Genomic DNA, 26781 nt, shown 5'->3' with positions numbered 1-26781 from the left:
GACTCAGTCTGAAAAAAAAAAAAAAAAAAAAAAAAAGACCAGCTGGTTGTCAATTTTAGTCATTAAGGAGGATTTCCAAGACAAAAACCCCAATTCTGCTACTTCCCTAGGAATGGGGCCCCGTTCAAGACTGCCGTCTACCCTCCTGAAAACAGGAACTAAAATTCGAACTCCCCTTCCCTGTTGGATGTGAGCTAGGACTCCAGAAGTTACCAGCCTTCCATTGTCATGGAGGCAAGTAAAACTCCAGAAAATGATTCACACAGCAAAATAAACTTCAGATCTCCACCAAATTCTGAGAGGTCGGGAATTGTGTGGGGAGCTCTGAGGCCTCCGTAAATCGTCCTATTGGTCTGAGCCATAAGGAGAGCTTTAGCTGGTACCAGGCACCAATAGGAAATCTGTCAAAGGTCAGGGGCACCGCCATTCAGAAGCCCTTCGTGGTTACCAAGGTGCGAATCCAGAAGTATCTGAGACACGTCTCAACCAATTTAGAAGGTTTATTTTGCCAAGGTTAAGGCCGTGCCCGGGACAGGGCCTCGGAGGTCCTGACGACACGTGCCCGAGGTGGTGTGGGTACAGCTTGCTTTCGTACTTTTATTTTTTTTTTGAGACGGAGGCTCGCTGTGTCGCCCAGGCTGGAGTCCAGTGGCGTGATCTCCATTCACTACAAGCTCCACCTCCCGGGTTCACACCATTCTCCTGCCTCAGCCTCCCAAGTAGCTGGGACTACCATGCCCAGCTAATTTTTGTATTTTTAGTAAAGACAGGATTTCACTGTGTTGGCCAGGATGGTCTCGATCTCTCGACCTTGTGATCCTCCTGCGTTGGCCTCCCAAAGTGCTGGGATTACAGGGGTGAGCCACTGCGCCCTGCCTTACACTTTAGGGATATGAGACATCAATCAATACATGTAAGATTCACATTGGTTCCATCTGGAAGGGTGGAACAACTCGAACGGGGGCTTCCAGGTCATAAGTAGATTTAAAATTTTTCTGGGCCAGGTGCAGCGGCTCACACCTGTAATCCCAGCACTTTGGGAGGCCGAGGTAGGCAGATCACTTGAGCCCAGGAGTTCAAGATCAGCCTGGGCAACATAAGACCCTATCTCTACAAAAAATACAAAAATTATCAGGGTGTGGTGGCACGTGCCTGTGACCCCAGCTACTGGAGAGGCTGAGGCAGAAGAATCGTTTGAACCTAGAAGGCAGAGGCTGCAGTGAGCCGAGGTCACACCACTGCACTCCAGCCTGGGCGACAGAGCAAAACTCTGTCTCCAAAAAAAAAAAAAAAAAAAAAATCTGATTGGCAGTTGGTGGAAAGAGTTATTATCAGTAGAAGGGAATGTCTGATTACAATATGGGGTTATGGAGATGAAGGTTTTATCACAGATGAAGCCACCAGGTCACAGGCCTCAGAGAGAAGCAACTATAAATGCTTCTCGTCCGACTCAAGGTCTGAGGCGATGCTGGTGCTGGTCAGCTGTGCCTGAATTCCAACAGGGAGGACGCACGAGGCGCGTCCTACCCCCTTCCCATCATGGCTGAGCTAGTTTTTCAGGTTAACTTTGGAATGCCTGTGGCTGAGACCAGGGGTCCATTCAGACAGTTCAGGGCTTACAATTTTATTTTTGGTTTATGAGGGAACCTAGAAGGGCAGCCCACACACACCTCACTCCTCCCAGTGGGGGACACCGGCCAGACCCCAGGCTCCACCCTCCCACCCTCAGCACCCACCCAGGCTAGCAGCTGGGGGCACCTTAGTGCCTGTTCTGTGGGGGCTCCACCAGACAGTGCAACTGATGCCCAGGGCTGAGGGGCCTCTGCCTGGGAGGCTCTTCACCTGCCTGGGTACAGGACCCCAGAAGGACCCCAGGCCACTCCTGGCCTGCCCACGCCCACAGGAATCCTGACCTTGGGCTGCCTGTCTGTTGCACCAGAACCCTCGCAGGGCTGACTCAGAGTGACCCTGAGTGGGGGATGCTCACCCCAGGGGAAGAAACTGGACTCTGGGGTAGGAGGTCCTGGCTGGGGTCCCACAGATGCCAGGCGCCTGCCATCTCCAGGGCGGCGCTGGCATGGGAGACGACACCGCTCCCTCATTACCTGTGGCCTGGCTACCTTAGTGGCCCAAAGGGGTGAGCTCCCAGCCTTGCTCGGTAAATGGGGCCTGGCCATCCTTCCTGGGAAAGGGCAGAGGCATGGGGCCAAAGGGAGCCAGGGATGCCTGCCCGTCCCTTCTCTCATTCAGGCTCACGTGATCATGGTGCAGTGACCACAGGACCCCCACATGCCAGGAACTGGGTTTGCTCCACCCCACCCCCTGCACCGGGCCAGTGAGGGGATGACCAGAAGGGGGGAGGACCGTTTGGCTTCACCAGCACTGGACATGTGCTCTGTGGCCACCCCCTCTGCCTCCTCTCTGGCCCGATACAGGGGTGTGGGACGGGTGACTGAACCTCAGCCCTTCAAGGCCTTCTCCAGGGGATGGGAGGAGAGTGTCGCCGGGAGCTGCGTGATCCAGCTGAGATGTGCTTGGACTCAGGCCCTGCAGGGCTTGGGTCACTGAAGGTGTGCCCTGCCCCCCGCCAGGGCTCCCCCTCCCACAGGAAGCCGGGGGCCGTGCTCCCTGTAAGCTGCCCTTTGGCTGGACCAGGCCCCTCTGGCCGGACTTGGGCTCTCTCCCTCTCTGCACCAAGGCCGGGCTCTCTGCCAGGCCACTCCCAGGGACACAGGGAGGCGCAGGCCTGCTTCCAGCCACAATCGCTAACAAGCACCTAGGACCTTGCCCCTGGCTGCCAAGTAGCCCCCGGGCCACGTGTGCCCTGTCTCCTCGGCAGGTGTGCCCACAAAGCCCCCCAGATGTGGTGGGGGAGATGCCCCAGGCCTGTGCTGTGTCCGGGGGCCCTGCCGCTGGCCTGTGGGGTCTCTGTGACATCAGCTCCCCCTGCCACGAGCTTGCAGAGGCGCCCCAGCTCCATGTAGCACTCGAGGAAATCAGCGCAGAGGTTGAGTAACTCGGGAAGGCCACACAACCAGTGACGAAGCTGTGATTCTCACGGGCCTGGGTGACTCCAGCACGACTTCCCTCTCCGGGACGTCACTGGTGGCAGCTGCTTCCTTCCAGAGCCTGCAGGAGGTGACCTCATCCTCCTCAGAGCCATGGCTCTGCTGCTGGACCGTGTGGGGCTGGGCTCCCCCAGCCAGCCAGGGACCACTTGGGGCAGGATGTCAGGAACACGGAGCCCACCCTTCCAACCTGGGCCCGGCATGTGTGTGGTCATCTAGCATGTGTGAGGTCTCCTAGCATGTGCTACGGTCTTAGCATGTAGACAGAGGTCTGGTAGTCATGTGTGTGGTCTTAGACACCTGCTGTGCAGGTCTTAGCATGTGCACTGGGGCTTAAGCATGTCAGCCTGAGAGTCTGTAGCATGTGTGAGGTCTTAGCATGTGCATGTGGTCTTAGCGTGTGTGAGGTCTTAGCATGTGTGTGGTCTTAGTGTGTGTGAGGTCTTAGCATGTGTGTGTTCTTAGCGTGTGTGAGGTCTTAGCATGTGTGAGGTCTTAGCATGTGTGTGGTCTTAGCATGTGTGAGGTCTTAGCATGTGCATGGTCTTAGCATGTGTGAGGTCTTAGCATGTGTGAGGTCTTAGCGTGTGCACGGTCTTAGCATGTGTGAGGTCTTAGCATGTGTGTGGTCTTAGTGTGTCGTGAGTCACTTTCTTTTTTTTTTTGAGACGGAGTCTCACTCTGCCATTCTCCCGCCTCAGCCTCCTGAGTAGCTGGGACTACAGGCGCTGCCATCACGCCCGGCTCATTTTTTGTATTTTTAGTAGAGATGGGGTTTCACCGTGTTAGCCGGGATGGTCTGGATCTCCTGCCCTAATGATCCACCCTCCTCGGCCTCCCAAAGTGCTGGGATTACAGGCGTGAGCCACTGCGCCCAGCCGTCGTGAGTCACTTTCATGTGTGCCAGCATCTTGGTGTGTGTGGTGTGAGTGTGGACTGAAAACATGCTGCGCCCTTAGCGTGTGACACGTCATATTAGCGTGTGATGCGTCATCTTAGTGTGTGGTGTGGTTGGTGGCGGCTGTAGTGTCCAGCAGGGAGGGTGAGCCCCTGTGCCCGCTCAGGGGAGCAGGTGCCGTCTCCACACCGGGCCCTTGGTGGTTCCCACATTAGCACCTGTCCCAGTGGCTGGGCCTCTGGTCCCGAGAGACACTGGATCTGGGAGCCGAGGTCCCCACCCAGTGTCTGTCAGCCACACACTCTTGTGGTCAGAGCTGCAGGGAAGGGAGGGAGTCCTGGGAGCCCACAACAGCCCCGGATCTGAGTTCCAGGAGCCGGCAGAGAAAGATGGGGCTTCCGGGCCGGGCGCGGTGGCTCAAGCCTATAATCCCAGCACTTTGGGAGGCTGAGGTGAGCGGATCACCTGAGGTTGGAGGTTCAAGACCAGCCTGACCAGCATGGATAAACCCCATCTCTACTAAAAATACAAAATTAGCCGGGCATGGTGGCACATGCCTATAATCCCAGCTACTGAGCAGGCTGGAGCAGGAGAATTGCTTGAACCTGGGAGGTGGAGGTTGCAATGAGTCGAGATCGTGCCACTGCACTCTAGCCTGGGCAACAAGAGTGAGACTCCATCTCAAAAAAAAGAGAGAGAGAGAGGGAGGGAGGGAGAGGGAGGGAGAGGAGGGGGGAGGGAGGGAGGGAGGGAGGGGGAGAGAGAGAGACAGAGAGAAAGAGAGAAAGAAAGAGAAAGAAAGAAAGAAAAGAAAGAAGGAAAAAGAAAGAAAGAGAGAGAGAGACAGAGAGAGAAAGAAAAAAGAAAGAAAGAAAAGAAGGAAAAAGAAAGAAAGAGAGGGCCGGGCGCGGTGGCTCAAGCCTGTAATCCCAGCACTTTGGGAGGCCGAGATGGGCGGATCACGAGGTCAGGAGATCGAGACCATCCTGGCTAACACAGTGAAACCCCGTCTCTACTAAGAAATACAAAAAATAGCCAGGCGAGGTGGCGGGCGCCTGTAGTCCCAGCTACTCGGGAGGCTGAGGCGGGAGAATGGCGTGAACCCGGGAGGCGGAGCTTGCAGTGAGCTGAGATCGTGCCACTGCACTCCAGCCTGGGTGACAGAGCGAGACTCCGTCTCAAAAAAAAAAAAAAAAAAAGAAAGAAAGAAAGAGAGAAAGAGAGAGAGAGGGAGAGGGGGAGGGAGGGAGGGAGAGAGAGAGAGAGACAGAAAGAGAGAAAGAAAGAGAGAAAGAAAGAGAAAGAAAGAAAAGGAAAAAGAAAGAGACAGAGACAGAGAAAGAGAAAGAAAAAAGAAAGAAAGAAAAGAAAGAGAAAGAAAGAAAGAAAAGAAAGAAGGAAAAATAAAGAAAGAGAGAGAGAGAAAGAAAGAAAGAGAGAGAGAGAGAAAGAAAGAAAGGCTTCCAACACTGCCCTCCCCCTCCCTACAGAGGCTACAGCCCCTCACGCTCAGCCAGGGTCAGGACCTCGGTCCTCCCCTGCAGGGCTCGGGATGGGAAAGGCCTGCAGAGGGATGGGCATCTCTGTCCCCCAGGAATTCCCCTTCTGGGTCCGGGGCAGGTGTGACCGCCCTGGCTGGGCCCTCCCTCGCCTGCAGCATGGCCCCACGCCCAGCCGGCCTGTTTTAAATAGGAGGCCACAGGCTCCATCCTGCTTCAGAGCTGCCAGCTGCTCCCGCGATGGCTGAGCGTCTAAGCGTGAACGGGAGAATGGAAGCAGCCGCACAGGGGGTCCCACCTCCAGGTACGGTGGGGGGTTGGGGTGAGGGGGGTTGTGGTGGGAGTTGGGGAGGGGGCCCTGCCTTGAGGTACCGTGGGGGGGTTGGGGTGGGTGTGGGGGGCTCCCACAAGGTACCAGGGGCTGGGTTGGGGGGTCTCCTTCCGATGCCTGGCCCTGTGTGCCATCAGGAACGGTATTGCATCGTGGCGATGGGGCAGGTCATCCCTGAGTGCCTCCTTACCCTGGAAAGGGCTGTGTCCCATTGGGGGTACATAGTGTGTGCTGGAGAGACCCTGGGAGAACACTGCAGACACTGCGCGTCCAGGTGCCGCGCACCCCATGGGTTGCCCACACGTGAACACATGTGTTGGCCACGTGACACAGCACAGAGGCAGGTGGGGTGGAGGGGCCAGCGTTGTCCTGTCTCACACACACGCACGCACGTGCACATGCAGGGTGGGGTCTGGCTCCTCTCTGACTGGGGGTCCAGGCCCTGCCTCATCTGAGAAGCCCTGGGGGCCCTGACTGGCCCTCCAGACCCCAGTCCAGAGCTCCCGCTTCTCCTGGCCTGGCAGCCCCCGCTATGGGGGATGGCGCTGCCCTGTCTATGCGCCAGGTGGAGATGAGGAGTGGGGACTGGAGTCAGACTTTCTGAGCCTCTTAGCCTCCCTGCTCAGAACGGCCGGGGGGACGCAGAGTGAGCAGAGCCATGTGCCCGCTGGTGGAGCTCCTGGCCAGGCTGCCTGGAGGCCTGTGGGGGCCACACACCCGAGGGCAGCCACCTCCACCCAGTGTCCGCAGGCCCCGAAGCTTCTGGCTCGTTCTAGCACCTCCCCAGAGTACTCAGTGCAGGCCTGGGCAGTGGGACAGGGCTGAAGCCTCACAGACCCAGACCAAGACGGACAGTGTGAAAATCCTGAAGGAGTCGTCGTGGTGTGAATCCGCACGTCTGCGGCCCCTCCAAGCTGGCTGCGGGAGCTGGGCCTATCCCAGGACCCCAGAGCCTCCAGCACAGGACTGGGCAGGCAGTGGCTGGGTTTCCTGGGGCCCTTGTGTCTCCACAGCCCGCCTCGGCATTCAGCTCAGTGGGGCCACCCTGGGCCACGGTGCCGAGCAGTGTCCAGGCCAGACGCTTCCCGGACTTGGCTGGACGGGCCTGGCACAGTCAGTCCTCAGCAGGCCACACTGGGGGCTGGGGCGGGTGCAGCCATCAGGGGCAAGAAGGGCAAGTCTTCCCCAGGGCCCCAGACCCCCATGCTGGGCCCATGGACACGCTACAGTCCTTGCCTTTTTGGTGGATCACCTGGGCCTGTGGCTCCCCAGAGGCCACCTGTAGGGACGGCAGCACAGACCCACTCAGCGCAACCCTGCCTGCAAACAGGGCCAGGCAGGGCCTGGACACTCTGTTCTCTGAGTCCTGCTGCCCCAGCAGCTCAAACTCAAACTCAGCTCCTACACTAACACGTGCCAGGGCGGGTGTATCTGGGGAGAAGGGCGCAGCGTGGGAGCACCCTGCGAGGGGCTTGTCCGAGCAACCAAGCAGGCAGGGCGGGGCACGGGTGGCTGAGGGACACGACAGGCCAGGGTGGGGAGGCCTGAGTGGCTGCAGGCTGGGCCCTGCTGAGGCCGCTTTTACACGCAGGATGCAGCCCAGATGCCCCCCAGGCTGGGGCCACCATCAGCACCACCGCTGCCGCCCAAGGAGGGGCACCAGGAGGGGCTGGTGGAGCTGCCCGCCTCGTTCCGGGAGCTGTTCACCTTCTTCTGCACCAACGCCACCATCCACGGTACCATCCGCCTGGTCTGCTCCAGCAGGAACCGCCTCAAGACGACATCCTGGGGGCTGCTGTTCCTGGGAGCCCTGGTCACACTCTGCTGGCAGCTGGGGCACCTCTTGGAACATCACTGGCACCGCCCGGTCCTCATGGCCGTCTCTGTACACTCAGAGCGCAAGCTGCTTCCGCTGGTCACCCTGTGTGACGGGAACCCACGCCGGTGAGGGCCAGGGCTGTCGGCGGGAGGGGTGGCCGCCCCAGCTCCTCGCCCCTGTGACCGTCCCTGACCAAAGCCCCACTGGCCCCTGTAGCCGAGGAGGGGGCTCGGTGTGGTCAGTGCCACCCTGGAGGGACACCGGGCCTCGGGAGCCTGGGAGGAGAGGTGGGGGAGGGTGGAGCGTTCCAGAAGGAGGGAAGATGGGAGGAGCTGTGAGCAGGCCGGACTCTGGGGCCGACCTCCAATTCCAGTTCCGGGTCCAGCTCACCCCGCTGGGCATCCTGAGTGGGGGAGGCACTGCTGTCCCGACAGCATACACTGGGATGCTGGAGCCAATGTGGGGCCCCGGGCCGGTGACTCTGACTCCAGGGCCCTGCTTCCCAGGCCGAGTCTGGTCCTCCGCCATCTGGAGCTGCTGGACAAGTTTGCCAGGGAGAACATTGACTCCCTGTACAAGGTCAACTTCAGCAAAGGCAGAGATGCGCTCTCCGCTGCCGTCCCCCGCCACGAGCCCCGCTTCCACCTGGACCGGGAGATCCGTCTACAGAGGCTGAGCCACTCAGGCAGCCGGGGCAGAGTGGGGTTCAGACTGGTGAGTGTCCCAGCCAGGGCCTGTGGCCATCAGGGTCTCGAGTGGGGAGCGAGGCCCGGACTGCTGCTGGCCACAGAGCTGACCCTCCCTCCCCTCCCCCAGTGCAACAGCACGGGCGGCGACTGCTTCTACCGCAGCTACGCGTCCGGTGTGGCGGCCGTGCAGGACTGGTACCGCTTCCACTATGTGGACATCCTAGCCCTGTTGCCCAAGGTGTGGGAGGACAGCCACGGGCGCCAGGACGGCCACTTCGTCCTCTCCTGCAGTTACGACGGCATGGACTGCCAGGCCCGGTGAGTGTGGCGGGCGGGGGCCACTCCCTCCGTCCCGCCCCCCAGAGCATGGCCACACCCCTGGGGTTCCTCGGGTTGAATGCTGGGAGCCGCCCAAGGCTGGCCACGGCCCCTCAGACCAGCGTGATGGATGCAGTTGGCCAACATTCAGGGTCTGAGCTCGACGTCTCATACCAGGCAGTTCCGGACCTTCCATCACCCCACCTATGGCAGCTGCTATACGGTTGATGGCGTCTGGACAGCTCAGCGCCCTGGCATCACCCACGGTGAGTGCCAGCCCCTGGCCGGTGTGGGGGCAGCGGTGTAGGTCAGGTGGCCTCACACCGGCTCTCGGCCTCCCAGGAGTCGGCCTCGTCCTCAGGGTTGAGCAGCAGCCTCACCTCCCTCTGCTGTCCACGAGGGCCGGCGTCAAGGTCATGGTTCATGGCCGTAACCACACGCCCTTCCTGGGGTACCACAGCTTCAGCGTCCGGCCAGGGACGGAGGCCACCATCAGCATCCGAGAGGTGAGCCGGTCTCTGCAACCCACCTCCGGCCCGGGCCTCCTGCCCAACCTGGGCTTTGGGGGGTGGGGGCAGGGCCCCTGGAACTGAAGCGTCCCCTCCTAGGATGAGGTGCACCGGCTCGGGAGGCCCTACAGCCACTGCACGTCAGGCGGGGAGGGCGTGGAGGTGGAGCTGCTACACAACACCTCCTACACCAGGCAGGTGAGGCTGGGCTGGGGGGCGCGAGGGGGGTGAGGCTGGGCTGACGGGGGGCACGGGGGGAATGGGGCAGGGGTCTGGGAGGGTACCGGAGGGCCTGGGAAAGGGGCAGTCCCCATGGAGGCCCCCACTCCGTCCCCTGTGTACCTACTCCATCCCCCATGTCCCCGCTCTGTCCCTCTGTCCCTCGTGTCCCAGCTCCGTCCCGCGTATACCCACTCGGTCCCCCATCCCCCATGTCCCCACTCCATTCCCCGTGTCCCAGCTCTGTCCCCCATGTCCCCACTCCATCCCCTGTATCCCCACTCTGTCCCCCCTGTCTCCATCCCCCATGTCCCCACTCCGTCCCCTGTGTCCCCACTCTGTCCCCCGTGTCTCCATCCCCCATGTCCCCACTCCAACTCCCATCCCCCATGTCCCCACTCTGTCCCCCGTGTCCCCGCTCCGTCCCCCGTGTCCCTGCTCTGTCCCCCATGTCCCCATTCCATCCCCCGTGTCCCCAGGCCTGCCTGGTGTCCTGCTTCCAGCAGCTGATGGTGGAGACCTGCTCCTGTGGCTACTACCTCTACCCGCTGCCGACGGGGGCTGAGCACTGCAGCTCTGCCCGGCACCCTGCCTGGGGTGAGTCCTGCCCACTGCCTCCCACTCTGCCAGCCACGAGCCGGGGGTCATGACAAGCCTCACACATGCCCCGGCCCCTCCCCCAGGACATTGCTTCTACCGCCTCTACCAGGACCTGGAGACCCACCGGCTCCCCTGTACCTCCCGCTGCCCCAGGCCCTGCAGGTGAGACGGGCTGTTGGGGTCAGGGCCGGGGGTCATTGCTCGGAGCAGCTGGCAGGTGACGCCCCGGCTGTCTCTTCCAGGGAGTCTGCATTCAAGCTCTCCTCTGGGACCTCCAGGTGGCCTTCCGCCAAGTCGGCTGTGAGTCCCCAAAGGGGTGGGGTGGGGGTGTGGACAGCCAGGCAGACCCCACAGGACCCACGGAGCCCACCCAAGACAAGGGCAGGGCCGGGGCTGACCCAGCCTGTGCCCTGTGGTCTCTGCCCCCACACCCACCCATGGTACCCGGGATGGCTGGGGGCATGGGGGAGCCGTGGCCACAGCAAACCTTCCCGGCTCCCAGCAGGGCTGGACTCTGGCTGCGCTTGGTGAACAGGGGCTGCCACGTCAGAGCCACAGACAGAGGTGAGTGCACCCTCACCCTCCAGAGGGGCATCCCAGCCCCTCTCCCCTTACAGCTCCCCTCCCCATCATGAAGGTCTGGGCCAGCACCCTCATGCCTCTATCCTGCTCCAGGAGCAACCTGGCCAAGATCAACATTGTCTACCAGGAGCTCAACTACCGCTCGGTGGAGGAGGCGCCCGTGTACTCGGTGAGCTTCGGCCCCCAGCCTGGGCTAGGGTGGGGGCGGGGCCCGTGGCTGGCCCCACACAGGAGGGCCACGGGGCCCAGGCCCGCCCCTCATGCCCCACCCCACCCTCAGGTGCCGCAGCTGCTCTCAGCCATGGGCAGCCTCTGCAGCCTGTGGTTTGGGGCCTCCGTCCTCTCCCTCCTGGAGCTCCTGGAGCTGCTGCTTGACGCTTTGGCCCTCACCCTGTTGCTGGGCGGACGCCGGCTCCGCAGGGTGTGGTTGTCCTGGCCCAGAGCCAGCCCTGCCTCAGGGTCATCCAACATCAAGCCAGAGGCCAGTCACATGCCCACGCCTGCAGGTGCAACGTCAGACAACCTGGGGCCCAGCGGGCCTCATCTCCCACAGATGATGCTTCCAGGGGCTCTGGAGAGAGTCTCAGCTGAAGAGAGTTGGGCTGGGCCCCGTCCCCGTGAGACTCTGGACACCTGAACCAGGCCTGCCAGGGCTGTGTGATCTCTCGGCCTGGTCCTTGGAGCTGTGGCAGCAGCAAGCTCCCCAGCGGCCCAGGGTGGGCCCGACCAGCGGCTGCAGGGCCTTCCCAGGTCATCCAGTGGCCGAGGAAGCAGCACGCGCGGCCGTGGGGAGACAGGGCTCTGGGCATGTCAGCGCCTCTGGTCAACCACCCACCCTGCCTGGGGCGGGTCTGAAGGAGGCCCAGGGCGGAGGGGGCTTCCTGAGTGCACACGAGTGCAGCTGGAGGTGCTGACACGCGGTGATGTGCCCATGCTCCGTGTCTGTCTCTGCACGTCCACACGTCTGATGCACCTATGTGCGTGTGTCAATCGTTGCTGCCTCAGCTGGGGGGAGGCAGAAGGCAAGGCGGGGCCCCCACGCCCACACGGGCTGCTCTGAAATAAAGCTGTGGACTCCACCTGGTGGCCAGTGTGTGCCTGTGCGCCCCTCCAGCCACCCGTCCCGGGTAAGCTGAAACCGACTGCACCTGGCACCTCCCTGGGCACAGGGCCCAGGACAGGACCAGCCCCAGCCTAGCCTTGCCGGTTCGCGTCCAGTGACCCCTGGCCCTGACCCCAACACCCCTCTTCCCACCAGGGGACTCAGTCTAGGACAGAGAAGGGTAGAGGGGTGAGACAATGGGGGCCAGGGGCATCAGGAGCCAGATTTTGTCAAAGAAGCCTCAGGCCCCCATCAGGCCTCATGCAGCCTGTTGGAGTCTGACTCAAGTGCTACCTGGCTCAGGAATGCCCTTTGGGGAGGGCAGGGGACGCAGACACTCCCCGGAGACAGAGCAGAGCGAGGCACGGGAGCCCAGGAGCAGGCAGTGGGCGCAAGCGGTTTATTCAAAGCGAGGGGTGGGGGTAAGACCCGGCAGCAGGGACCTGGGGCAGGTCGTGGGGCCAAGCTCACACAGGGAGAGGAGCAAGAATCAATTCTGTTCTTCAGGGTCACAGGCAGCAGGCAAGAGTGTTGAGGGGCCGGGTCCAGTGCCCACTGTGCCCTCATGGAGCCTCCCGGGGGCAGCATTGCATAGTGACTGGCCTTAGCCTGACCTGGGGCCGAGCTGGGGAGGCCCCGCCTCTCTGCAGGGCGCCTTCGGGGAAGGGGTGCGTGAAGGCATTGGCAGGCCCTGCAACATGAACCGAGGGACCCCTGGACCCAAGAGTGAAGCTGGCCAGGGGCAGGGCTGGGGCTCAGGCGTCCTCAAGAGTCCACAGAGAAAAGACGCAAGACAAAGTCAGACGAGGCCTGTAGCAAACCCCCTCGGTCTGCTACAAAGAACGTGAGATGTGGGCTGCAAAGTGGCAAAGTGGCTTTATGCACAGGCTCTGGGCCGAGTACCGGGAGAAGGTGCCTCCAGAGGAGGCTGGGACGCGGCTGGGGCTGTCTGGCACGGGGACCTTCATGGCCAGCCACGTGGCCTTGGGACGCCCGCGTCCAGCCAGGGCTGAGGACCTAGGCCAGAGCCCCTCCCGCCCAGCACCCGCGACACCAGCCTGGATGCTGGGGTCACTAAGTGAGGTACTCGTTGGTTCCCTGGATGGGCCACCCTTTCTGCCCTGGGAGGGGGTCTGGGGTGTGCAGGAGGGACCCAGCTAGGTCAGTGTTCTGGGCAGAAGTGGGGCACAAAGTGACACAGGCCCTGAGGACAGAGTGACACGGGCCTTGAGAGTGGCTTGTGACATGAGCAACCCAGGACCCTTAAAAGGGGTGACCTGAAGATAGAGGTTCCCCGGGTGGGGTGAGGGGCACCCGATGACGCAGCACCCCCCAGGGAAATGTGAGGCTTCAAGAGACTTAGTGTGGGGCCCTCGCTCTCCTCCTGGGCGAGCGGGGCCGGGGCGCCCCGGCACTAGGGCTGCCACGCATCGACCCGGGTCACAGGCAGGGCCGCGGCCGGGTGGGGCGCCGGGGATTTCGGGGCATGCGGGGCGTCGGGCCGGGCGGGGTAGCAGCTGCCCGGCCTGCCCGGCCCTAGCTCTCCTCCAGGTGGAGGCTGATGAACTCCTGGATGCACCTGCGGAACTGGAGCTCCGTGGGGCTGCTGCCCGCCAGGGCACCCGGGGGACCCGGGGCAGCCTCGGCCTCGCGCATCTCTTCCGCCATGCGCGCCAGACGGAGCCTGCGGTGAGGTGCTGCTTGTAACGCCCCTGCCCTGGAGGCCCCGCCCCGCCCGGAGGCCTCGCCCCTGCCCTGGAGGCCCCACCCCTGCCCTGGAGGCCCCGCCCCTGCCCTGGAGGCCCCGCCCCTGCCCTGGAGGCCCCGCCCCGCCCGCAGGCCCCGCCCCTGCCCTGGAGGCCCCACCCCGCCCGCAGGCCCCGCCCAGCCCCGAGGACCCGGCCGCGCTCACAGCGTCACGATGTCAGCGTTGGCCGCCTGCACCGCGATGGCCAACGGGTCCCGCTGCTCTTGGTCCAGGGCGTGCTGGTCCGCGCCCCGCTTCAGGAACAGGCAAACCTGGCTGAGAGACGAGGGCGGAGGGCGCGTCAGAGCTTGAGCAGGGAGGGCGGGGCGAGTGTGGTCGCGGGGCGTGGCCGGGCAGGGGGTGGCCAGGCTGGGGCGTGATCGGGGAGGGTGGGCGTGGTCGGGGCGCGGGGCGGGGCGTGGGTTGCGCGCCTCACCCGGTGCGGCCCAGCAGCGTGGCGTGGTGCAGGGGCGCCCGGCCCCGGCTGTCTCTTTGGTTCACGTCCGCTCCGTTTTGCAGCAGGAACTCACAGACGATCAAGGAGCCCTGGGGAGCCGGGCGACTAAGACGGAGTCGCGGTACCGGCCCCTCGCAGCGCCTCTGCACCCTGACCCCGGCCTTGGGCGTCCCCAGCCGGGACTGAACTTGTCCCCACCGCGGACAGGCGGCCCCTGTGTGGGGGCCACAGAAGAGGCAACCTCAAGTGTGCGCCTGTGTCCTGCGCGCAGCCCCCGTGCCTCGCTCACCCCTAGCACGGCCTGCACCAGCGGCGTCTTGCCCTCATCCTCCGCGTCCGCCCAGTTGACCTCGGCCCCGTGGGCCAGCGCCGCCGCCAGCGCAGGAAGGTCGCGGGCACGCGCCGCGCGGTGCGCCAGGAGCCCCGGGTGCAGCTCACGCACGTCTGCCAGGCCCCAGGCCTCGGCCTCAGCGTCCCCGTCTGCCTCACCGCTGGACTCCTCGGACTCCACACCCTCTGTGGGGAGGGGGCGGTCAGGGAAGGCGACCCCCGGGGCTGGGCAGGGGCGTCTGCCGAGCGCAAGGTGCCACCCACCCTCCTCAGTGACGCTGTCCACCACAGAGCCTGAGCCGAAAGCCAGGACGTCCGAGCTGCCATCCGAGCTGCCCCCAAGGCCACTGTCGCTACTCAGACCTGCAGGTCCGCAGGGAAGGGAGTCCTGAAGGTGGGAGGCCCCAACTCCATCCAGAGCCCTGGGGCAAAGCTGGAACCCCACCCACCCTCCAGGGGCAACCCCTAGGGACAGGAGCAGCTCCCACCCAGGGCCAGGGGGAGCCAGCCGCAGGCTAGGATCAAAGGAGAGAAAACCAAGTAACAGCTCAAAGGTGCCAGGGGTAGTCCCCTAAAGCCCAGGCCCGCGGGGAAGTCCGTCCCCCCCACTCTCAGGCTCACCTGCACCCCTGCAGTGGGCCCCCATCCCTGTCTGTGGCTGGCCCAGGCTGAAAAGTCTCCACCCAACGGATGGGCAGCATGGCCTCAGAAGGGTCCCAGGCTGAGGGCCAGCTGGCAGTGCCTTCTGCTGCCCCAGCACCCCGGGCCATTCGCTCCACACACACACCGGGGTGCACACAGCCCACAAACACATTTGCACAGCTCACCCCCACAGTCAGGGCCTCGGCCTCCAGCTCTGTGGCCAGGAGGCCTCCGCCCCTCCAGATGCTGCTCCATTCCCCTGCAAGGGCCATCCACACTTGGGCACCCTCCAGGCCAGCCTCCTTGGCCCTGCTCTGCCACCTGGCTGGGCCCATCCCACACTTACTGCGAGGGCCAGCCCCCGCGGCCCCTGCGTCGAAGTAGGAAAAGAGTGAGTCCAGCTCGTCGGGGCAGAAGAGGGAGTCTCGGCGGAACTTACGATCCAGGGTGCCCACTGCAGGGGCAGTGCGTGTTCAGAGCAGGGAACATGCCCGGGGTGGGGCAGAGAACCCCAGGTCACAGTGGGAGTCTGCGGAGCCTGAGGTGCCCCCAGAGCCCCTGCCCCCAACCCCTTAACGGAGTCCATCCCCGACCCAGGCAAGCCCCTCTCAGCCCTGCCGGGGCATGGCCTCCCACCTGAGGACAGAGCAGCCACACACGGCAGGACAGGCTCAAGCCGGACCTTGCGGCGGGCAGTGGGGACGCGGGGAGAGCTGTGGGGCCGTGGGCACTTCTGTGCCCTCCAGCGTCTTGGGGCCTCCAGGGCTGGTGCCATGGGTGCCTTCCGCAGAAATTTCTTTTCCACATATTTGTCCTTGATCCAGGCCTCCTTGTCCTGCCTGGATCAGGGGTGAACATGAGGCTGTGCCCCAGGCTGGGGCTCCCTGGCTGATCCAGACTGTACCCCACCTCACCGGGGGCTGCTGGCTGTGGGTTTCCTGCTGCCTGGACCCTCACACTGGGCCTCATAGATCTGATTCACGGCTCTGTTTCCAAGCTCACACATCAGCTGGCGGGAGACAGGGCGAGCAGGCATCAGTGCAAACCTGCAGACCCCAGCTCCCGCCGCCACAAAGGGGGTCCCATGGCCTGCAGGAGTCCCACACACACCTTTAGCAGCTCTGGCTCCCACGAGTCCAGCGTCAGGGACCGGACTTTGGAGCAGTGGACACCCAGGCTCCTGGAGGGCAGAGGCAGGGGTGAGTCTGGGTGAGGCAAGGCCCCCAGCTCCGGCCCAACCCCAATCCCCAGCCCTGCCCTCAGGGGCCCACCTGTGGATGCCAGAGCACTCGATACAGAGCAGCACGCCCAGGTTGATGCTGGCCCAGCGGGGGTCCGACTGGCCACAATCGCCGCACTGGCTGTTGCCGGCCACGCTCTGCACACGCTGCAGCACACTCTCGCCCTTCACGCCACGCTCCCGAGGGTCGGTGGCAGAGTCGATGCTGCTCGTGGACGGGGATGCTGTGCGGTCCAGCCTCTGGGGGATGGGGTGGGGCTGCTCAGTCCCGCAGGGGCTCTAGCGTGGTTTCCCCAGCAGGTCCCCTCCTCCCCAGCCGGAAGTGCAGGTGCAGGCCAGGGCCCCTCAAGCACACGCCTGCACAAGCATGTATGCGTGCACACCCTCATGTGGGCAGATGCCACCTGCACACACATGCACACCCACACTGCACAGGCCAGTGTGCCAGTGCACCCACAGCAAACACCCAGCTTGCAGGAGCCACAAACAGGTGTGTGCACAGGCGTGGGCAGGGGCACCAAGGGCCACACCTCGCTATAGCAGCTGTCAGGGCTCTCGCGGTAGGCGGAGGCGATGCTGGCCTGCACAGCCTGGACCCAGGCCTGCCGCAGCTTCTCGGAGTCGGCCTGCAGCATGCAGCTCCTGTGGGTGGTGGAGGGGGCGGGCGTCAGCTCCGGTGGGCAGCTACGCCCCCCGCCTCACCCTGGGCTGGACCTCCTCACTTGGTGGGTGACACCACCTCGAAGCAGAACCTCCGCTCGATGTCCTCACATGGCTTCACAGAGCACAGGCGGAGGTCATCCACCACCACGGTGAGGGCGTCCTGTGGGCAGCACTGCTGTGGCCCCTGCCCTCAGCCGCCACCCAGCCCCGACCACCCACTTCCTGCTTCACCTTAGAGACCCAGAGGCTGACTGCCCGAGTCCCAAGCCCCGTGTCCAGTTCTCTGCTCCCTGACCGTTCAGGCTCCGGTGTCCACTAGTGCCCCAGCCCCATGCCAACCCCAACTGACCAGTCTGCCCTGTGGCCCAGGTGGGGCATCCAGCCATCAGGGCCCCAGTCCCAGGCCCAGGGCACACCTTGAGCTTCTTCTGGTAGACTAGCTGGCTGTTCTGAATGGAGAACCAGCGCCTAGGCGGGTGGAGGGATGTGGGGAGTCAGATGGTGCCCATCCCAGGGCCGCTGTGACCCCTGCCCCCGCCTGAGGAAGGGCCCTCACCGGTTCCACGTCTTGAAAGCGTTGCTGGCCCTCTTGAAGAGGTAACCCTCCATCACCACCCCACTGGGTGCATCCACATCAAACTCCACTTTCGACTCATCGTAGGAGAAGTCCTGGGGGGATGGAACCCGCCCCCTGAGTGCCCGCCCCAAGGAGCCCTGCTACCCTCTGTGCTTTCCCAGAGCACTGGCTGGGTGAGGTCCTTGTTTGAGGCTGCCACACGGCCCACAGGCCACACGCTCAGACGGGAGACCCTCTGTTCACCACAGCCACTTCTTTTTTTTTTTTTTGAGACAGAGTCTCGCTCTGTCGCCCAGGCTAGAGTGCAGTGGCGCAATCTCTGCTCACTGCAAGCTCCGCCACCTCCCGGGTTCACGCCATTCTCCTGCCTCAGCCTCCCTAGAAGCTGGGACCACAGGTGCCGCCACCACGCCCGGCTAATTTTTTTGTATTTTTTAGTAGAGACGGGGTTTCACCGTGTTAGCCAGGATAGTCTCGATCTCCTGACCTCGTGATCCGCCCGCTCAGCCTCCCAAAGTGCTGGGATTACAGGCGTGAGCCACCGCGCCCGGCCCATAGCCACTTCTTGACCGGAGCAAGGCCCCCAGCCCTGAAACTCGTGGGGCAGACCCCTCACGTTCACAGCTGGGGGCCCGAGAGTGCCAGCCCCACCCCAGCCCTGCAGGGACAAGCAGGCTGCGATCAGGAAGGAAGCTGCCCCCCCACCCTCTGCATCCTGAGTGCTCCATTCATGTGGCCAGCTGAGCGGACAGAGCCCCATTCAGGAGGCCTGGGAGCCACTGAAGGCCCTGTGTGTCCCGCCGTCTGGCAGGCCAGGGCAGCAGAGGGGAGGCGCGGCCACCTGCTCCCTAGGCCACGTGGGGCAGGAAGGGACAGCTGCCGCCACTCCCACGGGGGATGTGGGGGTCTGGCCGGAGCCAGCCCTTCTCACAGCTGCAGCAGCAGCAGGTGCCCTGAGACGGGTGGGAGGTGTCCTTGGTGCTGAAGTGCCCTTGGGGTAGGGGAGGGAAAGGCACCACCCCATCTGGTCTCCCCCGACCCACAGCCCACCCGGGGCAGTGCTCACTCACCTGCAGCAGCGTCTGAAGGGCCGGAGCAGGAGGGGATGCGGGGGAGAGAGCCAGTGAGTGACAGCTGCCCCCAACTCCTGGTGACTGGCGGACCCATCCCCAACTCCTGGGGGCTCTCCCCTATCCCAAAATAGCCACTCCTGCCTGCAGCCAACATCTGCTCTGGGTGGTGGCCGGGGCTGCTGTCCCACAGACAAGCAGAGGCCCCGCAGGGAGCCAGTGACTGAGGCCGCAGAGGTGACCACGGCCGCAGAGGAAGGAGATCCCAGCAGTGGCCCCACCCACACGTGCCCCTCCACTGCACGCATCAAAGGGCAGCAGCCTCGGACCCCTAGAGAAGGTGTGGGCAGGGCAGGTGGGGGACAGGCAGGGAGGAAGGGGCGGGGAGGGTGTGCCGGGCATGGGGTGAGGACGCAGGGGCCTCGCAGGCGCTGGGTGTGCAGGGAGCCGGCTGCGTGGCCTCACCCGCTGCTGGATGGCTGCGTGCTTTCGCTCCATCTCACGCTTTTCCACCGCAGAGTCGATCACCAGCTGGTCCAGCTGTTGGGGTTGGCATTAGGGAAGGCCACGGAGGCCTGCCTTGGCCCCACCCCTCCCAAAGGCTCACCTCGGCCGCCAGCTTTTTCATGTAGGGGTCGAGCTGGTGCAGGAGGCTGTAGCCCTGCTGGAAGAAGCTGGACTGGGCATGCATGAAGGACAGCATCTGCGGGGGCAGCACAGGTGAGGCCCAAGCACACCCGGTCCAGCCCCCGCCATGCAGCCTGTGCTCATGGGCAGCCCCCACGCACTCACAGAGTCCAGGATCTCAAACTTCTTCTTGGCCTGCAGGACATTGATCTGCCAGAGGGGGAGCCCACAGGTGAGCCCTGGAGGCTGAGGCAGCCCCAAGCCCTGCACCTGCCATAGAGTCCACCTGAGCTGCTTGTGGTTCCCTGAGACCCCCAGGTCGTCTTCAGCTCCCAGCACTGGGCCAGCCTCATCCTCCCATGGTCCTGGAGTCCTTCCCCATGTCTGGAGGTCCCACCCATGGGTGAAGCAGGAATTGACACTCCTGCTCAAAATCTCTCCAGTTCTGTACAAGGCCTTTGAGACCTCCATTCGCTACAGCTGGTCCCCGTCCCCTACCCCATTTCCGGGGCTGACCTGGAGCACGTAGTCCAGTGCCAGGTGGCGGAAGCACTTCCTGGTGAGGGTGAGGGCCCCGGTGGCTTCCTCCACCTCGTGGGGCCGGTGCCTCGGGGCCTGGGCGTTCCTCACCAGGGACAGCTCCAGGTCCTCCCGCACCTTGTCAAACTGCTTCTTTGTCTCCTTGAACTTCCGCACATCCCTGGAGGCCAAGTGCCAGGTGGGGTCAGGGAGGGCACCCAGAGGTCAGGGAGGGCACCTGCTGGATCCTGGAGTCTCCCACATCATTGTTTGTGTTTTTTGTTTTTGGAGATGGAGTTTCGCTCTTGTCACCCAGGCTGGAGTGCAATGGTACCATCTTGGCTCACTGCAACCTCTGCCTCCCGGGTTCAAGCAATTCTCCTGCCTCAGTTTCCCTAGCATCTGGGATTACAGGCATGTGCCACCATGCCTGATTAATTTTGTTATTTTTAGTAGAGAAGGGGTTTCTCCAGGTTGGTCAGGCTGGTCTCAAACTCCCGACCTCAGGTGATCCGCCCGCCCCGGCCTCCCAAAGTGCTGGGATTACAGGCGTGAGCCACTGCGCCTGGCCTGGTTTTGCTTGTTTGTTTGAGACAGGGTCTCTCTCTGTTGCCCAGGCTGGAGGCTGGAGTGCAGTGGCACAATCATGGCTCACTGCTGCCTCCGCCTCCTGAACTCAACTGATCCTCCCACTTCATCCTCCTGAGTAGCTGGGACCACAGACGCGTGCCACCATGCCCACCTAATACATATTTTTTTTCTTTTTTTTTTTGTAGAGATGGAGGCCTCATTATGTTGCCCAGCCTGGTCTCAAACTCCTGGCATCCCCTGGACTCAGTCTCCCAAATACTGAGATTACAGGTGTGAGCCACCGTGCCCAGCCCTCACCCTCCTCCACTCCAGGCCCCTCCACTCCACTCTCCTCCACTCCAGGCCCTCACCCTCCTCCACTCCAGGCCCTTTCTCTGCTCCTGGGCACAGCCTCCTTCCTCACTGGCCTATCCCAGGCCCCCCACACCCCTGCTGCCTCCTCCCATCTGCTCCAGGCCTCCCCACCTCACTATCAGGATCTGTCCAGCCCAGACCCCCACCACGCCCCAGACTCCAGACCCGCAAGCCCAATGTGGCCTGCACCTCTCCACTGGCGGGGGGCTGGACACTCCCCCAACACATGCAGGGTGTGGAACCCCACTGAGCTCCACTCGGCTGTCTGCCTCTGAGCCTTCTGCCTTGTGGAGTTGCTCACGGCCTGGAGGCCTGGGGCCAAGGTGCCCCTGCTCTGCCCCAGACCCTCTTCCCCTCCAAGAGCGGGAGCGTGGCCTCCGTGTTCTTCCCCCAGCCCTGGGGGACCTGGGCCTGGGGGCCACTCACTCTTTGACAAAGTTGTGGAGCTGCTGCCGCACGGACCTCTGGGCCTGGTCAAACAGGATCTGGGGGCAGAAGGAGGCAGAGACCCTTGGGGTCTGTTCCAAAAAAGCCCCAGACGGAAGGCCCCATCCTCACCAGAAGAGGGCACTGCCCCCAGGCCCAGACACAGGGGCGGGTCCCACCCTGCAGGGCTGGCCTCAAGGGGGTCAGGGGAGCAGCCCCCAGGCCTGAGTTGGCACCCACAGGTGGCGGCTGTGACCCCTGCTCCTCTGTCCCACCTGGCCCTTCACAGAGGCCAAGGCTGCCTCGGATGGTCCCTTCATCAGGCGGGCACCAAGGACACAGCCTGAGCCCCACTGCCTCCTGGCCCTGGGTAGCCACCCTGGGGTGCCCATCCCTGCAGCAGGGAGCACTCGGTCAGAGCCGGGAGCACCCTAGAGCTGGGCCTGGGGAGCCGGAGCCTGGGCTCTGAATCAGGTGGAGAAGGACCGGGTATAACCAGGAGCAAAGGGACGCCTGAGCCGTCCTGCCTGGTCTACGTCGGAACCTCCCCTGTTCAGTCTGTGGCTCAGGTTCCCAGGCTGCGGCCCCACATCTCATGGGTGCCTGTCCTGTGTGTCCATCCACGTCAGTGCCAGGGCCCCTGGGGCCACCCAGACCCAAATGGCAGCCAGGCCAGCCTGGGATGAGAGCCTTGGATAAACCACCCCTCCCCCAGGGTCTGGTGTAGCCCTTCCCTGGGACACGGCAGAGCCCGCAGGGCTGTCCCCCAACCCACACTGACTTGAAGACGTGGGATGCCCCCCCACCAGACTGGAGGAGCAGAAACGTGCCCCCCCGCCCCATGCTGGTCTTCCGGTGACCAGCAGAGCTTGGTTCCAGGCTGCGCGCGGCCCGCGGGTGGCAGGGAGGCCAGGCTCACCATGTGGTAGTTCACCACCTCCTGTAGGCTGTCAGCGAACCTCTGCAAACATTCCTGGAGGGGCAGATGGGGAGCCGTGCTGAGACGGCAAATCCAGGCCCAGGTCACCCAGTCACGCCCTCTGAGCCCCCTGGGCGGTAGAGACACCGGCCTGCTCCTGGCCTGGATGCCCTTGAGGGGCTGCCTCCCTCGGCCTCTCCTCCCTGCCCCACCTTGAGGTCAGAGGTCAGTTGGCCCCTCACCGAGATGACGGTGTCGCCCTGGCATTGCTGGGACAGGTCACGGACGCCGCTCACGAACAGCCTGCTGGTGCTGACGTAGGCCTTACCAGCTTCCACCATGCCACTGCACAGCTTCACCAGCTGCGGGCCGGCAGGCGTGGTGAGCACGGCGGGCACTGGTGCCTACACTCGCTACCACGCACAGCCTCTGAGGCAGGAAGAGCTTCCAGAGTAGGTTCCACTGAGGGTGTTGGCAACCAGGACTCAGGGCCCCGGTGCAGGTTCCTTGCGCCTGGGCCTGCCTGGGGCTTGGAGGCCGGTCTGGGAGGGGAGGGTGGGGCCGCCATGGCCTCGCTCGGCTGGGAGGGACCAGGAGCCAGGCAGGGGACCCAGGGCCAGCAGGACCAGCCCATGTGGGGCTTGTGGACTCGACTCCCTGCTGCGGCTCCCAGCTCCACGGCCTGTTGTCCCCTCCCCTTTCTCCGCCCCAGCCCCAGCCACACCAAGGCTCGGCCCACACAGCAGCTGTCCCCATGTCACCAGCCCAGCAGAGGGGACAGGCAGCCACCATGGGTCGGGGACTCACCACAGCCCGGCCCCTCCCAGATGGGACGAGACTCAGGGCCGGCCACATGTGTGCGTGTGACATGTGCACCCTGGAACACACGTGCTAAGACACAGGGACCAGGACCTGGAGCACCACACGGGAGCTCTGCATATGGGGGGCTGTAAGTGGCTTAGTAAGGCCCAGAGGGTGAGTTCGGCCATGCAGCCATCCCCAAGCCTGGCCGGGCACCGGGCGCTCCAGGCCCGCCCTTCACCTTGTCCAGTTTGGCCTCAATCTCCACCACGTCCGTCTCCACCTCGTCAATGGTTGCCCTAAAGCAAGAACGGGGCTGGCTAGGGTCACCTGCAGCCTCGGCCCCCTCGGGGCTTCGCCTCCCCTTGCACCTCCCTGAGGGGCTCCACCATGGGAAGGCGCTTTCAGGAAACGGGCTGGGAGACAGACGCCTGCCTGCTACACGGACAGGACTGGGACCAGGTTCAGCGCACTTCCCCTCGCCACCCCCCTCCCAGGCAGGGAGAGGCAGAATCGGCTGTGACTCCCGCTGCTGTGCCCTCAAGGAAGAAGGTTGGACCAGCCTCTCCCAGGACAGCGGCTGCCGGGAGTCCCTGAGGGACGGTGCCCACCAAGGGCTCGGCCAGCCTCACCGGCCGCTCCTCTAGGATTTCAGAGTCGGCCCTGGACCCCTCTGGAGCCCCCTCAACCCTGCGGTGCCTGCTCCTCACCCCTCTGCACTACTGCAGCCCACCCAGGTCTGGCACCCGTGCACTGTGGGACGGCGGGGGGGCAGCACCAGGACCCAGACCAGCTGGGGAGAGACGCCCCTGGCTCCCCCAACCTCACAGCCGCAAGCGGCACGGTCCGCGGGGAAGACGGGTGGGCTGTCCTCCTCGGAGCCCACTCCCACCAGGACAGCCTGTGAGTACGGCTGCCTGGGGAGAGAAGAGTTAAGGCATGACATCACCAGAGCAGCCTCGGCGGGAGAATCCCCGGAAGACAGGAGGCAGATGGGTCGGGCACGTGACCACCCCCTCCGGGAGCAGGAAAAGGGAAACAGGGCCAGGATCCCAGCAGCCCCGCAGGCCACACAATCGGCTCACTGGCCGGCCAGGCCATCTGGCCTCCCAGGGATTGGGCACCACAGGGCCTGGGCTGGAGCCAGGACTCCAGGGACAGGTCTAGGGCAGGGGTCCGGCAGCAGAGGCCATCGGGGCCTACGGTCCCTCATCCCTTGCTAGCCTGACACATGTCCCGGGCCTCAGGGGAGGGGCCTGTGGTTTCCAGGGGCGTGTCCTCCATTAGGAGCTGGGGCCGCAGGCGCCCCCCGGGGAAGGACCTTGAATGGTCCCAGTCACCACAGCAGGACACCAGGTCCTCTCTGAGCAGCCCTCACCTGTTCCAAGAGGCTAAGAGGACTCTGAATCCCGAAGCAGGGGCAATGGAGGGAACCTCACTGTGGTGTCCACGCGCCCAGCCCACAGTCCCTGGACCCTGATCTCTACCTCAGCTGGAGGATCCCAGAACACAGAGGGAACCATCCGCCCAGGAGAAGGCAGCAGAGAGAACCACGCCCCAGAAGTCGCAGCCACCCCTGGGCAGGGCCGGATGCAGAGACAGCTGCACCCAGAGCTGCCGCCCTTGGGCTTGGGGCACCCGTGTCCCTGGAGAGCCAGCAAGGGGGGGTGGCTGCACCCCGCAGCTCACGGACGTGCTCATGGGGACAGGGTGGGCACTGGCAGAGGCCCCGAGAGCTGCAGTTTCCGCTGCTGGGAGCCCCTCAGCTCTACCCTCCTCCGCCCCAGGGACCTAGGCCTCGTCTGCTGTGCTCAGCCCAGAATTTCCTCAGCAGCTCGGAGAATGGGGAGGAGGGTGTGGCTGCCCCCCAACCAAAGCCGTGACTCAGCGCCCGCCGAACAGAGGCCAGGCGGTTCCCTCCACAGGCTCCCCTGGCCCCCTGCCCACTGCACCCAGGCTGCCACTAGGCCCTCCCAGACCAGGAAGGTGCAGGCAGGGTCCCCCTTTCCAGGGCTGGGGCGACCAGGTTCCACATCACAGACCACATCTTCTCGCCCACCCTGCCTGGCCCTCAGCCTGGCGGTAGGCCAGGAAACTCAAGTCACACCCTGAGGGCCCGCCCCCAGGACAGCCTCTGGGAGTCCCTCAAACCCCAGTTAAATCACAGCATAACCCTGAAACCGACTGCGCCAGGCCATTCTCACCTCTCCACTCCAGTCCATGCCCCACAGGGGTGAGGCACTTTCCCAGGGCAGCCCCCGCGGCAAAAGGCCGGACGGCCGTCCTACGGCACCTACTGCGGCCCCACAGCCCCCATAACTGCCTCCTGTAACCGGCTCCCGTGAGCCGGTTACAAGGGAAGGCTCAGAGGTGAGTGGGTTCCAGCACCCCCTCCCGACTGGGCGAGGGCAGCACAGGGCGGTCTGCATGGAGGAGGTCCATTAGGTTTCTGAGGGAGGGGCCAGGGAGAAAGTAGGGGCTTCAGCCAGGGCCCAGCCCCCAGCAGGGAGGCCATGCCCACGCCTCCCCACAGCCCGGGTTCCCAACGCAGGATTGTAGAGTGCCTAAGTTATTCAACCCCTTTTCCCAGGTCAGCAACGGAAGATGGGAGAGCAGAGGATGGCCCCAGTTCCTCTGCCCAGGGCCGGGGGGCCACTCTCCTGGCTGGCCCTGAGCCTCCCACTCCAAGTCTCCTGAGGCCTTCTGGTGAGAGCTCTAAGGATGCTGAAGCTCCCCGTGCCCCCCTACACAGGCTGACTTGCCAGCAGATCCCAAGAGACCCAGCACGCGCACACACACACACGACCAAGCACACATGTGCAAACATGTTCATGCATGAACATACCTGCACACACTGGCACCACACATACATGTGTGTCCAAGGACTGCACAGGCACACATCAACATGTGTACCCAATGGGGGAACAAGCGTGTACAAGCTGATCTGTTGGTGACATGGCTAACACAGTACGTGAACCGGCACAGAGAGGTGGCGTGTGCACATGCTTGCACGCACTCATCGGCAGGCTACATGCAGAAGCAAGCACAGCCCCGTGGCACAGCTCATCCACACGTCCTGTGCAAGGCCTGGTGCCCCGAGGAAGGCGCACAGAGGGGCAGATTTCACAAGGGTGCGCCCCGCACAAGCACTGGAAGAGGAGGGGACCTCACGCAGGTGCGCACTCTGGTTTCTTTGCCTCCATTGTCGTTTGCCAAATGTCCACCATGCGAGGCCGATGCACACTTGTGCACACGTCTGTGAACATGTGGTTCACGCAGGTGTGCACGGCTGCACGCCAGGAATGACGGAAAACACGCAGACTCGGGGTGCACACAACCCCTATCCCCTGACCTTCCCCGCCGCTCTTCTCGGCCGCCACCCTCTAAGCCAGCGGGTCATTCAAACCACTTCACGCTCCCAAGCACCCTGCCCCAGGCCTTAAACGCGGCTCCAGTTGCCTGTCCCCCACCCACTGCTCTGGACACAGGATCGAGGCAGAGACCAGGGGCCGACGCCCCCACACACCCAGACGACCCTGGCCAAAGCTGGACCGCAGGGCCCGGGAGGGGCTCAGCCCCGTGGAGGTGCAGACACAAAGCGGGGGCGGACGGTCCCGAGGTGCCCACGGCTGCCCACGCGCACGCCCTCCGCCGGGGGGCGGCCGCACAGGGCAGGGGCGTCCTTTGTTCCAGCCCCCGGGGCATGGCGGGGCGGGGTCGACGCTTTGTCCGAGGCTGGTCCTCCAGCCCCTCCCCGGCGGCCGCGGCCCGGCCGGGCCCGGCGCTGACCTCCCCACCTCGCCGTCGGGCACAAAGGCAGCAGCGACGCCCCCGGCCCGCGCCCACCCCGGCGGCCCCGGGCGGCGCACCTGAAGCGCGGGGAGTCCTTGACGCACTCCTCGAACTCCACGGTCATGGCTGCGGCGGCCGCGGCGCTCACTGGCACGAGGACCGCGGCGCCGAGCGGCAGCCGCGCCGGCCCGGACCGCTCGTCCCGCCCGCGCCGCCTCGGCGCCCGCCCGCCCCGGAATGAGGCCGCCGCGCCGCGCCGCGCCCCGCCCCGCCTGTCACCGCCGGGGAGCGTCGCCAAAGTCCGCCGCCCGCGCGCGCCGCCCGCTGTCACCGCCGGGGAGCGTCGCCAAACGCGCCTCGCAGCGTCCAGGGACCACCCCGGTCCGGAAGTG

The 26781-nt window shown here is 64.1% G+C and overlaps 2 protein-coding genes across 12 annotated transcripts; one reads left to right on the top strand and one right to left on the bottom strand.

The window, feature by feature from the left end:
• Positions 1-1340: 1340 nt before the first annotated feature.
• On the top strand, positions 1341-11609 carry SCNN1D (sodium channel epithelial 1 delta subunit). The gene is given in 19 exon segments (XM_031663353.1): positions 1341-2137; positions 2251-2349; positions 2351-2448; positions 3047-3138; positions 5662-5756; positions 7026-7070; positions 7072-7132; positions 7388-7740; positions 8122-8329; positions 8432-8622; positions 8800-8888; positions 8965-9128; positions 9231-9329; positions 9830-9947; positions 10034-10112; positions 10193-10250; positions 10456-10514; positions 10626-10701; positions 10813-11609. Coding segments are annotated over 19 exon segments (2499 nt in total). The 5' UTR covers positions 1341-1979; the 3' UTR covers positions 11170-11609.
• A 410-nt stretch (positions 11610-12019) lies between these two features.
• ACAP3 (ArfGAP with coiled-coil, ankyrin repeat and PH domains 3) lies at positions 12020-26715 on the bottom strand. Of its 11 annotated transcripts, none has more exons than XM_009208552.4 (25): positions 26467-26531; positions 25781-25853; positions 22839-22896; positions 22039-22158; positions 21797-21850; positions 20878-20936; positions 19504-19687; positions 19153-19197; positions 18968-19063; positions 18826-18900; positions 18361-18372; positions 17270-17382; positions 17130-17181; positions 16773-16873; positions 16581-16692; positions 16082-16290; positions 15921-15990; positions 15725-15819; positions 15447-15649; positions 15157-15264; positions 14433-14531; positions 14128-14354; positions 13818-13927; positions 13547-13657; positions 12020-13318 (listed from the first exon to the last, which is right to left on the bottom strand). In XM_009208552.4, the coding sequence occupies exons 2-25, from the start codon at positions 25822-25824 to the stop codon at positions 13171-13173; spliced, it is 2505 nt and encodes an 834-aa protein (XP_009206816.2). In that variant the 5' UTR covers positions 25825-25853; positions 26467-26531; the 3' UTR covers positions 12020-13170. The 11 variants fall into 11 exon arrangements, 10 of the variants coding, with proteins under 10 accessions (XP_009206816.2, XP_021790462.2, XP_003891001.2 ...); XM_021934770.2 differs by lacking the exons at positions 25781-25853; positions 26467-26531 and adding exons at positions 22604-22743; positions 24802-25761; XM_003890952.5 differs by lacking the exon at positions 25781-25853 and having other exon boundaries at positions 26467-26715.
• Between the last annotated feature and the right edge of the window lie 66 nt (positions 26716-26781).

The sequence above is a fragment of the Papio anubis genome, chromosome 1 (genome assembly GCF_008728515.1).
Source record: "Papio anubis isolate 15944 chromosome 1, Panubis1.0, whole genome shotgun sequence".
Lineage (NCBI taxonomy): Eukaryota > Metazoa > Chordata > Mammalia > Primates > Cercopithecidae > Papio > Papio anubis.
The sequence above is the reverse complement of the archived record's forward strand: the minus strand, read 5'-3'. Positions and strand labels throughout refer to the sequence as shown.

What these genes read in the sequence shown, in the direction of transcription:
- ACAP3 (XM_003890952.5), bottom strand. Translation starts at nt 26,513, where the DNA reads ATGACCGTGGAGTTCGAGGAGTGCGTCAAGGACTCCCCGCGCTTCAG. An exon ending in GCTTTCAAGACGTGGAACCG is followed by an intron (nt 17,182 to 17,269) that starts GTGAGGGCCCTT and finishes CCACCCGCCTAG; the next exon opens with GCGCTGGTTCTCCATTCAGA. An exon ending in GAGTGCTCTGGCATCCACAG is followed by an intron (nt 15,991 to 16,081) that starts GTGGGCCCCTGA and finishes TCTGCCCTCCAG; the next exon opens with GAGCCTGGGTGTCCACTGCT.